This window comes from Lonchura striata, chromosome 15 (assembly GCF_046129695.1).
Source record: "Lonchura striata isolate bLonStr1 chromosome 15, bLonStr1.mat, whole genome shotgun sequence".
Lineage (NCBI taxonomy): Eukaryota > Metazoa > Chordata > Aves > Passeriformes > Estrildidae > Lonchura > Lonchura striata.
Genome location: NC_134617.1, coordinates 15804644 through 15820793, shown reverse-complemented (window position 1 = coordinate 15820793; position 16150 = coordinate 15804644). Strand labels below are relative to the sequence as shown.

Genomic DNA, 16150 nt, shown 5'->3' with positions numbered 1-16150 from the left:
CTCTCTGGGGTCCCCCCAGAACCTAGTGGGTCCTGTGACTTTGGGTTTTTGGGGATCCCCAGGACCTAGTGGGTCCTGTGACTTTGGGTTTTTAGGGTCCCCCCAGGACCTAGTGGGTCCTGTGACTTTGGGGTTTTGGGGTCCCCCCACGACCTAATGGGTCCTGTGACTTTGGGGTTTTGGGGTCCCCCCACGACCTAGTGGGTCCTGTGACTTTGGGGTTTTGGGGTCTCCTCAGTGCCTAGTGGGTCCTGTGACTTTGGGGTTTTGGGGTCTCCTCAGTGCCTAGTGGGTCCTTCGACTTTGGGGTTTTAGGGTCTCCTCAGTGCCTAGTGGGTCCTGTGACTTTGGGGTTTTGGGGTCCCCCTATGACCTAATGGGTCCTGTGACTTTGGGGTTTTGGGATCTCCTCAGGGCCTAGTGGGTCCTGCAACTTTGGGGTTTTGGGGTGTCACTGGGGCTCTGGGGTCTCTCCAGGCACTCAGGGGTCCCTGCAGCCCACAGCTCTGGGTCTCTCTTCAGGCATCTGCGGGTCCCTGGTGCCACGGGGCCCTGGAGTCTCCCCAAGGTGCTCAGGGGTCCCTGCAGCCCTGAGGCTCTGGGGTCTCTCCAGGCACTCAGGATCCTGCAGATTTGGGGCTCACCAGGGCTCTAGGGTCCCACTGAGGCTCTGGAATTTCTCTAGGATCTTGTCCTTGTAACTTTGGGGTCCCTGGGCTCACTGCAGCCCCATGGCTCTGGTGGCAATGGAGCTCTGGAGTCTCCCAGGGACCCCCGGGGCCTCTGCAGCCCCCAGGCTTTGGGATCTTTCCAGAGCCCCTGTGGGCCCCTGCAGCCCTGGGACCCCAGGATGGTTCCTGAAGTCCTGGGACCACACTCAGCTCCAGGGTACCTGCAGGCCTGGAGCTTTGGGACCTCCCTCTGCAGCCTGTATTTGCTGCCTTGCACCACTCCTGGGTCAGGATCTTGCTTTTTCCCACCCTTCCTGCCCCTGTCTGTGTCCCTCCAAGCCCCTGATGTCTCTCAGGTACTCAGCACCTTCCTGCTCCCACCCCGGGACCATCCTCACCTCCCAGCCCCTTCTCCTGGTGCAGCTCTGACCCTTCCTGGCCACTCCAGCTGCGTTTCTCTGGGACAAGAAACTCTGAATCCATCTTTGGCTTTTCCTCCTGACTCTCTTGTTCATTCCCCAGGGGATAAACCCCGAAGGAACAAGGATCTGAGGGGAGTCAGTGCTGTGGTTCACATGGAGCCAAAGCAGAACTGTCTTCTGTAGGAAAAACATTTTCATTGCAATTTGCCAAGGCTTTCAAAGGTGATTCTCAGAGGAGCAGGAGCAGCCTCTGCAGAGGGGATTGGATGTTCTTCTCCAGCTCTGGAGAGGCTGGAAGCTCATCCTGCTGAGGCATCCAAGACATTGATGGAGCTGTGAACACCCACATGCAATGCCCTGCAACCCCACTGCCAGCATGGAAATCCCACATCCCAGCTCTGGGGTCTGTGAAGACACTTGGAGGGTTGAAAATGGTTCTGGAGAATGGAAGGAGGAGCAGGAGGAGGGAGGGACCAGTGAGACACAGACAGGACAGAGATGGGTTCTCCTCCCTGTGCCCTAAGCAGGCCCCACATGCCCTGACCCCACCAGGCTCTGGAGAGGGCACAGAGGGACCCCTGGAGCTGCTGCTGGGACAGTCCCCTGTGTCATCTCCACACAGGGACAGCGTGGCCAAGAGCGGGACCCTGCTGCTCACAGCAGCCCTGGTCAGCCCAGGGAATGGAGCCCCAGCCCAGGATGGGATTGGTGGCACTGTTGGGCCTCAAGGGCACATCACAAAATTGCCTCTGAGATGAAAGAATCATCGTAATCCCAGCATGGTTGGGGTGGGAAGGGACCTTAAAGCTCAGTTCATCCACCCCTGCCATGCAGGGACACCTCCCACCATCCCAGGCTGCTCCCAGCCCCCTCCAGCCTGGCCTTGGGCACTGCCAGGGATCCAGAGGCAGCCACAGCTGCTCTGGGCACCTGTGCCAGGGCCTGCCCACCCTCCCAGGGAACAATTCCTAATTCCCAATATCCCATCCATCCCTGCCCTCTGGCAGTGGGAGCCATTCCCTGTGTCCTGTCCCTCCATCCCTTGTCCCCAGTCCCTCTCCAGCTCTCCTGGAGCCCCTTCAGGCCCTGGCAGGGCTCTGAGCTCTCCCTGGAGCTTCTCCTCTCCAAGGGAGCACCCCCAGCTCTGCCAGCCTGGCTCCAGGGCAGAGGGGCTCCAGCTCTTGGAGCATCCCCTTGGCCTCTCTGGACTCACCCAGCAGCTCCACAAGGAGAAGTTAAACAAGATGTGACAGAGGCAGCGTTATCATGAGGCTCCACATTTGCTGCAGTGATCTTCTTCCTCCCTTGGGCAGCTCCCAGGGCACCACCCAGACCCAAACCTTGGCTCCAGAAGAGCCAAAGACGGTGGTGAAGGGGTTGGTTGAAGCCCTGAGTGCTCCAGGTGGGACATGGGAGCCAAGCTCAGCCCAGCTGGCTTGCAGGGGGATGTGATGGCGACCAGCCAGCTCCTGGGTGGCTGTGCAGTTTCCCAGCTTGAGCACTGACCCCAGAGGCTGCTGCAGGAGGGAAGAACTTTCCATTCCACTTTCCAGCTGGAAGAAAAATGCTGCCACGTGCCAGGTGCAGAGCAGGGCTGGTTCCACCTCAGTGCTGCTCCTTCCCATGGAGCCTGGGGGCTCCTCCATCCCAGCACTGCAGGCCCTCCTTTCTCTCACCCCATGGACACGTCTGGAGCTCCAGAGCCACCAGCCTGGGCTCCTGCCCTCCCCACACACCCACTCGAGGTCCCTCCAGGCTGTACCTGGGGGACAGCCCCCCCTGCACAGGGACACACTCACAGCACACTGCAGCAATGGGGCCAGACAGCTCCGGGCCATAAATCTGCCCGGCCAGAGCTGCTCCCTGCTCCAGGGCCCCAAGGCCACCCCAAGGTCTTTCCAAGCGGGATCTCCCCTCCCTTCCACTGCGGCAGCTCTGTCACGGAGCGTGGCGCTGGCAGCTCTGCCCCAGGGCAGCTCCAGCGGGCAGCACAGCCCAGGGACAGCCCCTGTGCCCCAGAGCAGCCCCAGCAGGGCGGCACAGCCCAGGGACAGCCCCTGTGCCCCAGAGCAGCAGGGCGGCACAGCCCAGGGACAGCCCCTGTGCCCCAGAGCTGCAGGGCAGCACAGCCCAGGGACAGCCCCTGTGCCCCAGAGCAGCAGGGCAGCACAGCCCAGGGACAGCCCCTGTGCCCCCAGAGCAGCCCCAGCACAGCCCAGGGACAGCCCCTGTGCCCCAGAGCTGCAGGGCAGCACAGCACAGGGACAGCCCCTGTGCCCCCAGAGCTGCAGGGCAGCCACAGGCAGCTCTCTGCTCTCCAGGAGAGCTGCAGCTCTCCAGCTTTCTCCCTGCTCTCCTCTCCAGTTTTTCCCCATTTCCCAGTGCCCAGGTGATGCCGGTCCCAGGATCAGCACCGGGGCTGTTCCCAAACTTCATCCCAGGGTGGGATGAGGAGGGAATTGCACCCTGGCCTTGGGAGGTGAGGCTGATCCAGGGGGAAGGGGTGTGAGAGTGGTGGAGCCTCATTCCAGGTGGACTTCAAGAACCCCAAAATTCCAGTCAAGAGAAACCTTGTGGACATCAACAGGATGGGCGAGGTAACCCCAGGTTTCAGGCAGGCTGGGGACCAGGGGCTGAGCAGGATCCCAGTGAAAGGAACGGGGACAAGGTCCCAGATAAGTTCTGGACAGGAGGATGGACAAATGGGACAAGCTGCACCCTGGGCAGCACGAGGAGGGTGTGGGCCCCAGCCTGGCTGCTCTGTGCAGCACCAGGGAGCCCCAGGCTCTGTGCTCAGAGTGGCTCCCAGTGCAGGGAGAGATGGAGGGGCTGGAAAAGGACCAGCAGGGCTGCAGGCTGGGGCTGGGAGAGAGCTGGGCTGGGATCTACCAGCAACCTGCAGGTGCCCTGGGGACAGAGCCAGTCCCTCTCTCTCGGTAGGACAGGACTGGTACCCAGGGACAAGGGACATCCATTGCAGCTCCAGGCTGGGCAGTAGAATTGGTATTTTTTCCTGGGGAGGTGGCAGGCTGGGCTGAGCCCCGGGTGTCCTTCCCTGTGCCGGTGGTGTCCTGCTCACGGTGGGAGGGGGGCTGGACACGCCCCGGGGTGCAGCAATGCTGTGAGCCCAGCAAGGGCCGCGTCCCCCTCACAAACCCGCACCCTGCCCCGCATCCCGCGCTGCTGCGGGCGCGGGGCCGAGGCCCGGCCGCTGCTCCGGCATCAGCTGATCCCTGCCTGTGCCCGTGCTGCAGTCAGGCACAGAGATTGCCAGGGCGCCGGCGAGGGGACAGCGGGGTGGCAGCGCGGGGGGCTCGGGGAGCCGGGGGCAGCCGTGCCCTGAAAGCCGAGCCACCTGCGCGCTGCTACCTGCTGAATAATAGAGGAGCTGACAGGCAGCGGGCAGAAATGTGATGCTGCCGAGCCAGCCCGGGAAGACATCCGAGCTGCCGGCAGCCGCGCTAGCGACTGCGGCCGAGGAGCCCCGCGCGGCGTGCCCGGGCTGCCCGCAGCGCTCTGCCCAGCCCGGCGTGCCCGGGCCCGCTCCAGGGCACGGGCTCGGGGCTGCCAGGGTGATGTGAGCTGCGGCGGGCGCCCAGCGAGGCAGAGCTCAAGGGCAGAGCTGGGTTTCCCGGGAGGGGAGGCGGAGGCTGCCCGCAGGCAGTGCCCGCGCCCGGGCAGCAGCTCAGCCCCATGTCCAGAGGAGGGGAGGTGGTTTATATCCCCGATGACTCCGACTTCAGCTCCTTCAGGGATCAGTGCGAGAGCCTGGAGGGCTGGCACTGCCGGTATAACAAGGCCGGCGTGACCGTGTGGAGTCAGGGCCAGGAGGAGAGCTGCACCGTGCAGAAAATCAAGGTAAGCAGAGCTTCCCTGCCCCGGCCGTGTGCCCGGCGGCTCCCGAGGGTCCCTGGGGACTGCCCCGTGCTGGAGATGCGCAGTCCCGCCTGCTTGGGGCTGTCCGTGCCCCCAGTTCCAGGGCTGGCAGGGTTAGAGCCCCGGAGGTGTTTCCCAGCTGCTCCGCCGGCTCCTGCTGCCCGCCCGCGGCTTCCCCTGCCGGGATGCCGCCGGTCCCGCCGGGTGGGCTCACGGGCGGCTGCCCCCGGTCCCGATCAGCCCCGGGGTCGGTCACACTGCGGGGCTGGCCCTGCCGGGAGCTCATGGGACGCGTCCCTGGTGTCCTTCTCCGGCCCTGCGCCCCGGGGTGAGATCCTGCAGGAGCGCCAGGTGCTGCTCTGGGAGGTTTGTCGCTTGCCAGGGGCTGGATCTGGGGTGCTGCAGAGGGACAAGGAGGTTCAGCCATCCCTCAGGTCTCTTTTGGTTGATCTGCACAGCCCCAGTGGCACTGCCGGGTGACCCTGGGCACGTCAGGAGTGGCTGCAGGGGGCTGGGGGCACGGCGTGAGCCCAGGGTGGGCATCACGGGCTTTGGCTTTTCTGGCACCAAGAATCCCAACCCCTGGGCAGGGATGGGATCTGCCAGAGCGAGGAGAGGCAGAACAGCCGACCTGCAGGAAGCCCAGCTGTGGAGAGCATTCAAACAGGCTGCCGCGGGAGGGTCAGCATGGCCTGGGGAGCAGGGAGGGCATGGGGAGGTGGGGAGGAGGGAACAGCGCTCTGGAAGAGGCTCTCCCACCGCTGTGCTGAGCACGGGACACCCAGCAGCTCCTCTCCTGCAGCCAGGGCACGAGGAGGAGCTGGGCACACGCTGCTGCTGTGGACAGAGACCCTTCAGGCCAGGGGGAGGAGCAGGAGCAGCACTCTCAGCAGAGCTGCAGCTGCAGTACACATTTCCCTGCTGCCGTGAGCCAGGGAAGAGCTTCTGCACCTGGATCAGGGAGCATTTAAACCAGCTGGGCATACACAGGATTAAAGGGGGCTGAGGGGTCAGGCCAGCACCTTTGAAAATCCCAGTGATCACAGCAGGTCCCTGACACCTGGAAAGAGGCAAAAATCATAATCCTCTCCCAAAAGGAAGCTCCAGGGTGGCACTGTGGGCTGCTGTGTCACCTCCATCCCTGGGAAGGACATGGAGAATGTGCTCCTAGAAGCCATGTCCTGAAGGAGGAGGGCAGTGGTGACAGCAGCAAGGACCTGCCAAGGGTAAATCGTGCCTGAGCAGCCTGCTTGCCTCTGCAGGGAGAGGTCTGGCTCTGCGGGTGTGGGCAGATCCAGCGGGTCCAGCCTTGGACAGGGCTCCCCATAGTGCGATCTGGACTGGAGAAGTGGATGTTGCCCAGAGGGACCAGGACAGGCTGGCAGAAGCCCCTGGAGTCCAGCCTGGCAGAGGGGTTGCAGTTCTGTCCCCTCTGAGGGGACCCCAGGCAGGTCCGGGCAGTCAGGGAGCATCACCCAGCCTGGTTCAGTGCAATAATGGGGTTTTTCCTGCCCTGCAGAGGGCCTGGCCACGGTGCAGGGGTTGTCACTGCCCAGAGCCCCTTCCCAAAACATGGGATGCAGTCCGAGCTGCACAGCTCCCTTGGGGTAAGGAGAGCCTCGCTCTGTCCATTAACTGAGGGAGCTAATTATCTCAGATTCCCTGAGCAGCTGGAGCTTTGGATTTTTTTCCACCTGAATTCCCTGTGGACGCGTCTGAGTTCTGTGTTTTCCCCATCCCAGCTGCTGTGCCTGGCAGGGCTGCTTATCCAAGGCTGGGGGGGGGGGGGGGGGGGATGGTGGACAGCCTTTAGTGGAGAATTTGGGGCTGCAAGTCTGCGATGGTCCCTCTGTGACAACCGGAGTTTCCAGGAAGCCCATGAGCTCCACCTGCAGCTGGAAAAATCCCTCACCCTGCAGCAGCAGCACCTCCAGACCCCGCTGCGAGGGTGCAGCAGGAGGGAGAGCAGGAGCAGGGGCTGGGTGCGCCCACCCTCCCCGGTGCCCTGGGCACTGCAGCACATCTCCTGGGCACGAGTCCACCCGTACCGGGCCACCGGGAAAGCTGGCCCGAGATTGATGGGACCTGCCGCGCTCGGAGGGCCATCTCGGGTTACCCGGCGCCTCATCAAAGATGCAAGGGCTCTAACGAGGAGCAGATGACATCTCCCTCCTGCCGGCGCTCAGGGGAGCAGCGCGGCCGCCTTCATCAATAATGCACGGGCAGCTCCGCGGCTCCGGTTACAGCCGGGCCGACAGCCCCGGGAGCGGACCCGAAACCCCCTGGGAATGGGCCTGACACCCCCCGGGAATGGGCCTGACACCCCCAGGGAGCAGACCTGAAACCCCCTGGGAATGGGCCTGACACCCCCGGGAATGGGCTTGACACCCCCTGGGAGCAGACCCAAAACCCCCCGGGAATGGGCCTGAAACCCCCCGGGAATGGGCCTGACACCCCCTGAGAGCAGACCCGAAACCCCCCGGGAATGGGCCTGAAACCCCCCGGGAATGGGCCTGACACCCCCTGAGAGCAGACCCGAAACCCCCCGGGAATGGGCCTGAAACCCCCCGGGAATGGGCCTGACACCCCCTGGGAGCAGACCCAAAACCCCCCGGGAATGGGCCTGAAACCCCCGGGAATGGGCTTGACACCCCCAGGGAATGGACCCCAAAACCCCCCCGGGAATGGGCCTGACACCCCCAGGAATGGGCCTGACTACACCCCCCAGGAGCGGACCCCACACCCAAGACTACCATGAAGGCACACGGGCACCCCTTTGTTTGCCCTGCAAGGACACGGGGCAGGGGACAGGCACCAAAGCCTGGCCCAGCCAGACCATCCTGTGAGGCTCATCCTAAGCCCGCTCTGGCTGCGGGAGCGCTGGCTCCGGGGCTGTCCTGCAGAGCACCCTCCGTGGCACAGGGACACGGGACAGCCCAAAGTCCTCGTGCCCAGGTGGGCACAGCCCCGGCGCTGGGTGCTGCCCCCCGCCCCTCTCCCCACAGACCCGCATCTCCTGCAAGGACGTCCCCGCCGAGACCCTCTACGACGTGCTGCACGACACCCGCTACCGCAGCAAGTGGGACTCCAACATGATCGAGACCTACGACATCGGGCGCCTCACCGTCAACGCTGATGTGGGATACTACTCCTGTGAGCAGCCCTGAGACCCCCGGGCCCCCCTCCCCAGCCCCACGCCCCCCGTGAGTGTGTGTGGGGCCGCGGGTAACGGGATCTGCCCGCAGGGAAGTGCCCGAGCCCCCTGAAGAACCGGGATTTCGTCACGCTGCGCTCCTGGCTGCCCCTGGGCAATGACTACATGATCATCAACTACAGCGTCAAGCACCCGGTGAGCTGCCCCCAGCCCTGGCAGCGCTGCCCGCGGGCACAGGCAGGGCTGGGCAGGCTCTGAGGTGCCCGGAATGTCCCCGCAGAAATACCCGCCCCGCAAGGATTTCGTGAGGGCCGTGTCCCTGCAGACCGGGTACCTGATCAAGGCCAACGGGGACGGTGCCTGCATCCTCTATTACCTCACCCAGGTGGACCCTCGCGGTGAGTGCCCACAGCAGGGGAGGGGGCTCACCCAGAGCTCACCCCCCGGGCTCTGCATCACCCAGGCACCCGGGAATGGAGGGTGAAGGGGTGCCCACCCCAGCCCTGGGCGTGCTGAGGGCTCGTGGAGCCTCCCCTGGAGCTGGCCCTGCTTCCCCGGGTGATGGAGCTTTGGGCTCTTACAGGGTCGCTGCCGAAGTGGGTGGTGAACCGCGTGTCCCAGTTTGTGGCACCAAAGGTAAGGGGGATGCATGGCTGATGGTGGGAGCCCCGGGCAGCAGGGATGAGCTGCCCAATTACCCCTGGGTGGGGCCAGGGTGGGTGAGCCCAGGGCCCACAGGGCTCTGAGGGTGGATGCTGGGAGACCCAGAACTCATGGAATGGTGCTGGGAGACCCAGAGCTCACCAAACAGGTGACCCAGGACCTGCAGGACGGGTGCTGGGTGGCCCAGAGCTCACAGGATTGGTCCCGGGTAATCCAAGGCTCACAGGATGGGTGCTGCATAACCCAGAGCTGGCAGAATGGGTGCTGAGCAATCCAGAGCTCACAGCATGGATCCTCAGTGATGCAGAGCTCCCAGGATGAGTGCTGGGTGACACAGGGCACGTTGCTGGGGCATCCAGGCTCTTATCCCCTGGCAACACCCCAAACCCTGCAGCGGGGGAGCTGTGCCCACAGCCCGAGGCAGCTGCAGCCCCGCTGTGCCCGCAGGCGATGAAGAAGATCTACAAGGCTGGGCTGAAGTACCCGGAGTGGAAGCGCCGGCACGACCCCGAGTACAAGCCCTGGGTGTACCCCGAGCAGAACACGCTGCCCAGCGTGAGCCTGGCCGAGCTCTCCGTGCAGCACGCGGATTCCCTGGAAAACATCGACGAGACCGGCCTGCCCGAGGAGCACCTGAGCACCAGTGACCACGAGGCCTGAGCCCTCTGCCCAGGGAATGCCCTCACCACCGAGGCTTGGCACCCAGGGGCACAGCTGGGAATTTGGCTCCCCGCTTCCCAATAGTCACATCTGCTCTCTGACTCCTTCATCATTGACCCCCCCCCCCCCTACCCAGGCAGCAGGGAACTGTCCCGTGGGATCTGTGCCACAGGTGCTGGAAAGAGGCAGGATGGGCACCCTGGTGGCCCCTGTGCCCGTGGAGATGTCTCGGAGGAGACAGTGCTGACAGTGGGTGTTCTGCCCAGCAGAGGCTGGGCAGGCTGAGGTGGGCAGGAGCTTTCCTGCCACCAGGATACGGCTCTGCCTCTCTAAGACCCTCAAAGGCCCAGGGTCTGTGAGGGTCCTGCCCAGGCTTTGCAGCAGCACAAGGTTTGGATTGACCCCGTCTGGCCTGAGGTCCAGCTCTGCCAACCCCGAGGTCAGGCTGGACCTCCTCCAGCCCTCCGTGCCCCTTCAAGTTTAGTGTGACCCCCCCATCTCAGGGAGCCCTCCCAGGCCCTCTCCTGAGCACCAGGCTCACCTCTGCAGGCTGGCTCTAGCCCAGCTGGCTCTGGGGACCCCTGCCCCTGGTGGTTTGTGGGGTTTGTCCTGGCACTGGGGTCTTGGGCCACCTGTGTCCCTCCCCACTGTCCCAGTGTTTGCTGCTGCTGTGGTTCCTGGCACAACAATAAAGGGGTTGGTGTGTGTGCAGAGCTCGTGGGGCTGGCACAGGATGGGGAGGGGGCTGGCACGGAGCCCACCCAGAGGCACCCAGCTCTGCGTGGGACAGGAGGGTCCATCCACGCAGCCCCAGCACCCTGGGGTGACCCTCAGCAGGGACAGGAGTGGCAGCAGGACAGGGCAGAAGGATGCCAGGCTCTGCACCCCCACGGGAGCGTGTGTGGGCAGGGGGCGGCTTCCACCGGACAATGGGAAGTTGGTCTAGACAGGCACTGCCGTGGGAAAACGCTGACAAATGAGGGATTTTCCACCCACTCCTCACCCCCATCCTCCGAAGTGGCTGCTGGGCTCTGTCCCCAGCTGGGTTTGAGCCTAATCTGTGCAAGGTCAGTGCAAATGGGGATGTGACTGCAGCTTTTGGGGTCCCTCTGACCCAGCTTCACCCCCCTGGCCCCCTGACAGCCTGGCCTCCCTCCAGAGCTGCCCTGTGTGTGCTTCTCCCACACCTGGAGCTTTTCTCCACCCCAAAATCTCAGGCATGGATGCTTGCTGTCCCCTTTAGCCACCCTGTTAGGTCACAAATGTCCCCTGCACTGCCTCAGGGGACACCCCACACACACAGAGTGCTGGGAAGGGGACAGCAGGGTCTGGCTGTCAGGATAGCCGGATCTGGGGGTTTGCAGCTGGGCTGGCTGCACAGAAGCCACCTCTGCAAGGAAAATGTGGAAAACGGGGACAGGGGATGTGCAGCTGGCACCTGGCAGCACACAGCCACCGAGGGGTGCTCCCTCTCCCCACACTGCTCCCACCTCTGGCAGCAGACAGGGATTACTTTACCTCTAAAAAGACACAACCCAGCCCCAAATTGCCCCAAAACCACTCTGGCAGAGCTGGGAACCATGGAAAATCACCCCTGGATGATTCTGGAAAATCACCCAGAGCCCGGTGCTGGGGTGAAGACCCTTCCCTGCGGGAAGGAGCCTCATCCTCCTCATTCCCCGGATGTCTCCCTGCAGGATCCCGGCTGCGGCTCTGCCGGGGTTATTTTTAGCCAGCCCTGAGTGGGAGTAAGGAGCTGCTGCCTGAGCACTGAAAACCGCAGGGAAAGCTGTGCCAGCCTGAGTGAGCCCACAGCCCGGGATGCGGCCCGAAACCGGGATGGTGGCGGCACAGGGAGCGTCCCTGTCACTGTGCTCATCCAGCACCGGGCTCTAGGAGAGCTCCTGGCCCCCAGTGTGAGCCGGGGTGGAACTGGGGGGCACCGTGGGGTGCCAGCAGCCCCAGCGCGGGGATCTCTTTTGGAACGCCGTGGGTTTCCTGCAGCACAAACAGGAAAGGGGCCGGCCAGCGGCATCCCGATGTTGCAGGCAGGGTGCGGGGAGCGCGGAGCCCCCCAGGGGCCCTGGCCGGGATTTTGGGGGGGTGGGTGGCCCAGGACCCGGTGGGACGAGGGCCAGACACGCGGGGGCTGCGGCCCCGCACGAGAGCCCAGCTGGGAGCTTTTCCTGCCCGGCTCCGAGCGCAGAGATTGGAAAGGAAACGGGAAGCTGCTGCTGGACGGGAGATTAGGCCGGAGGCAGTGATGTCAGCCCTCCTGATGGATGGGGGCAGCGGCAGCGTGGCACCGGCCCCATCTGGCCACACACCGCGTCAAACGTGCCCCTGCTGGGGCAGGATGTGACTCCATCCCTGGATCCCGTGATTTGTGACTCTTGAGCTCATGGGTTGGTCTTGAGAAGCTTTTGGCCCCACCACCCAGACCAGGGCTCTGAGCCCAGCGAGGAGCCCCCCCAGCAGCCTCATGGACTGGCCTTGAGCAGGTCTTTTGCCTGGAGAGGTCCAGCAGATTTCCAGGACTCCAGTTTCCTCCTCTGCACTCCCTCGCAGGGGCTCAGCTCTCTGCCGTGCCCTGCACACCCTCAGGGTCAGTCCCAGTCCCACATTTCCAGCTGTCCAGTGTGGTATTTCCTCTCTGGGGATGAGCCTTGAGTGTCCCTCACCCCGTCCTGCCCCCCAGAGATGTTCCCACCATCGCCCCACATGTCCCTCAGCAGGAACCTCCGTGGGTGGGGCTGAAGGTAAAGCAGAATGTGCCCCAGGGAGCAGGAAAAACTGAGGGGTGGGGAGGGATGGATCCATGGATGGATGTATGGATGGATGGATGAATGGATGAATGATGGATGGATGGATGGATGGATGATGGATGGATGGATGATGGATGGATGGATGGATGATGGATGGATGGATGATGGATGGATGGATGAGGGATGGATGGATGGATGGATGATGGATGGATGGATGGATGGATGGATGGATGGATGATGGATGGATGGATGGAGGGATGATGGATGGATGGATGGATGGATGAGGGATGGATGGATGGATGGATGATGGATGGATGGATGGATGGATGGATGGATGGATGGATGATGGATGGATGGATGGATGATGGATGGATGGATGGATGGATGAATGGATGGATGGATGGAGGGATGATGGATGGATGGATGGATGGATGAGGGATGGATGGATGGATGGATGATGGATGGATGGATGGATGGATGGATGGATGGATGGATGGATGGATGATGGATGGATGGATGGATGGATGGATGGATGGATGGATGGACACAGGAATCTTGAGGGACAGTGTCATCCTGGGTACTGCCCACCAAAGGGAAGGATCAAACAGAGCTTCATGCTGGAATGATCCAACCTTCACTTTGATGTTTGCTTCCTCCAGCCCCTGCCAGCATCCTGCTCTGTGACTGTGGCAGGACAGGGCTCTGTGCCTGTGCCCAAACATGCTGCTGTCTAGATAAATATAAGTATAAATACAAATACAAATATAAATATAAATATAAATATAAATATAAATATAAATATAAATATATAAATAAATAAATAAATAAATATATATATATATAAATCACACCAGCAGGCTGGCAAACCCTGGGAGCCAGCAGAGGCTTTGAAACCTGCTCTGCAATACATGAGCTGATAGGAAGCACTCAGGAAACATCCCATCCCTGTGCCCTGCCCCGGTGCCCTGCTCCCCTCCCTGTGCCATCTCTGTGGGCTCCAGGGTGGTCCCATGGCTGGGGGATGTCCTGGATGGGTTCTGGGAAGGAGCACTCCCCCCACTGAACCAGGTGCTTGAGCAGGGATTCCTCCTGCCAAGGGAGCAGAGCCCCAAACCCAGGAATTCGGTGACTTTGGAGGCAGAAGGGTGCAGTGGAGAAGGTTTCCTGCCCCAAACTGCCCTGTCAGCAGCCAGGAGGGTGTGGGAGCCCTGTCCCTGGGTACATCAACCCTGCCAGGATAGTGACCTGCCATCACAAGGATGTCCCAGGGACATTTCCCTCCCCTGCTGCCCATCCCTGCCCTCCTGGCAGCAGGGAGGAGCCTGCTCCCAGCAGCAGGTTCTGAGGGCTCCCAAAAGCACTGCCAGCAGGTCAGCGGTGACCCTGCCCCCGTTCCCAGCCCTGGCAGCACCTCTGGGGTGACCCTGCCCCTGTGCCCCAGTCTGTCCCAGTCTGTCCCTGTGTCCCAGTCTGTCCCAGTCTGTCCCAGTCTGTCCCTGTGTCCCAGTCTGTCCCCATGTTCCCCAGTCTGTCCCAGTCTGTCCCAGTCTGTCCCTGTGTCCCAGTCTGTCCCCATGTTCCCCAGTGTGTCCCAGTGTGTCTCAGTGTGTCCCAGTCTGTCCCTGTGTCCCAGTCTGTCCCCATGTTCCCCAGTGTGTTCCAGTCTGTCCCAGTCTGTCCCAGTCTGTCCCTGTGTGCAGCACTCAGAGCAGCCCCAGGCTCTGCTCCAGCCCCAGCGATGGCCCCGGAGCCCCGGGCAGGGCTGAGCCCAGGAGCTGCCCCTGCCCAGGAGGCAGAACTCCTGCCCTGGCAGTGCCAGCCGTGGGCAGAGGGTGCAGAGGCTGTGGCTGTCCCTGCTGGGGCCATTGCAGAGGCCCCTGGACACAGCCCTGTGCCCTGTGCTCAGTCTGAGCAGCGAGTTTGGACCAGAGCAGCCACTGTGGATCCTTCCAGCCTGACCCTGCCCGGGATTCAGTCTGCATTCACTGCTGCAGGTGCCAGGCTGCATTCACTGCTGCAGGTGCCAGGCTGTGTTCACTGCTGCAATGCCTGCAGCACAGCGGGACGGAGATGGTGACACCCAGCTGTGCTCTGTCCCTCGCAGTCACCCCACAGACCTCAGCAGCCTTCCCAAGAACAGCAGGCCCTAACAGCTTCCTCTACGAGGCAGCGGGATGGCAGGGTCTGCTCTGCAGGGCCACAGGGTCCCTGCACACCCTGTGGGTCCCCTTGCACCCTGAGGGTCCCCACACCCCACCCACAAGCGGGTCCATGGGGTCACCCATGCCAGGGGATGTGTCACTGCCTGCTGGAGCAGCTGCTGGGGAAAGGGGGGGAAGGCAAAAGCCTTGCCAGGCTCGTGCTGAATTCTGCTTCTGCTTTGCAGCAGCAGCCTGTGGTGAGTGCCTTTCCCCCTGAACTGCACACAGGGCTTTCTATCGGGTGGCCCTCCCACACCACCCCACCGTGGCTCTGGGGGCACTGCTGGGGTGGGGAAGGACCTGCTGGCATTGGAGCAAGGGAGTGCTCAGCTCTGGGCCCTCAGAGGGCAGGGAGAGGTTATCAGCATGGCATCAGGAGTGAGATATCAGCCTTCGGCACCCTCAAGGTTGGGTAAGAGCTGAGCTGGACCAACAGCCAGCCCTGCTGGGGCTCTTGCAAGAGGTGTTGTGTTAAAATCAGCTGGGCCAGGCTGTGCTGAAAGCTCAGGCTCCTTGCAGGAGGATCCCACTGGATGTTCCTCTGCCACCCCAGCCCCTGCTGCCATCCTGCCCTTCAACTCACCCCACATCCCCCTGCCCACGGGGCACCAGGAGTGGGCTGAGGTGCTGCATTCCCAGCATCAGCACAAAGGTTTTTATTTTCCCAACATTTCACCCACCCAGCCCCAGTGCCAGCCCTTCCATTCCCCTCATCAGCATGAACATTTGAGCCCGTTTTCCCCAGTTTAGCCCAAAGGAAGGCAGAGGCTGGCTGAGGGACAGCCGGTGCAGCGTCACGCCTGGGAAGGGACAGGACAGAGGGTGGGACAGGGATGGGGACCAGAGGGCTGGCCTGGAGGAGGGACCGGCAGTGGGAGGCACAGGCTGGGTGCTGCGGAGCCTGCAGCAGTTCCTGCACGGGACTGCCTTGGCATCCCCGGGAGCCCAGAGCGGGGTGGCCCCGGCGCCCACAGGACACTGCCACCGTGCTGCCCTGCCGGAGCTGTCCCCGGGGGGCTGCGGGCCGCCAGAGGTGAGGGACAACCGCGGGGGCGGCAGGAGATGGATGGGACAGATTTGGGGACGGTGGGGAAGGGGCCAAGACTGGGACAGTCCATGCTCACTGTGCCAGCTGGGCATGGGTTTGTAAGCACAGGGATGGTGCCCACCTGCCCATCAGGCGTCACTGCCCATGCCCTGCACTGCCCCAAAGGGCCACACCACAACGTGGTGCCCGGCACGGCCCCAGAGCCCCAGGAACGGGGAGGTCTCAGCAGCCATCTCCCCACTGGAGAAGCCTCAGGCAGGGCAGGCAGAGGGCAGAGCCAGCCTCAGATCCCTCAGGGTGATAGAGGCGTGAAAAAGAGGGAAATTGCCCCATTTCGGCCCCAGCTGCTGGGCACAAACGGGTACCCCGCTTTAACCCAGCGGCACAGACACCCAGCCCACGTCGCTGTGGGACATCGCTGTGGGACATTTCTGTCGGTCCTACACAGCCTGACAGCTGCCCTGTCCCCCTGCTCCCCGTGTCCCAGCCCCTGCCGTGGCCGTCCCTCCTCCTCGCTGACAGCGTCCCCACGTGCCCGGGGACACCGCAGCCTCGCAGGGCACTTCCCCCGGCACCCACGCACCCCTTGGCTGGGCAGGCGGGGCTGGGCAGCGGGGCCGGGCCCGTGCCGGGCACGGGGGCTCAGCCCGGCTCTCCCGGGCCGGGTTTGGGACGCGGCTGCTGCGGGAG

The 16150-nt window shown here is 63.1% G+C and overlaps 1 protein-coding gene across 1 annotated transcript; it reads left to right on the top strand.

Annotated features, from left to right (window-relative positions):
- Positions 1–4516: 4516 nt before the first annotated feature.
- Positions 4517–10157, top strand: LOC110480252 (START domain-containing protein 10). The gene is made up of 6 exons (XM_021548080.3): positions 4517–4951; positions 7975–8122; positions 8215–8318; positions 8404–8521; positions 8707–8759; positions 9234–10157. The coding sequence occupies exons 1-6, from the start codon at positions 4787–4789 to the stop codon at positions 9444–9446; spliced, it is 801 nt and encodes a 266-aa protein (XP_021403755.1). The 5' UTR covers positions 4517–4786; the 3' UTR covers positions 9447–10157.
- Positions 10158–16150: the final 5993 nt, after the last annotated feature.

What these genes read in the sequence shown, in the direction of transcription:
- LOC110480252 (XM_021548080.3), top strand. Translation starts at nt 4,787, where the DNA reads ATGTCCAGAGGAGGGGAGGTGGTTTATATCCCCGATGACTCCGACTTC. An exon ending in GCACCGTGCAGAAAATCAAG is followed by an intron (nt 4,952 to 7,974) that starts GTAAGCAGAGCT and finishes CTCTCCCCACAG; the next exon opens with ACCCGCATCTCCTGCAAGGA. An exon ending in CCCAGTTTGTGGCACCAAAG is followed by an intron (nt 8,760 to 9,233) that starts GTAAGGGGGATG and finishes CTGTGCCCGCAG; the next exon opens with GCGATGAAGAAGATCTACAA.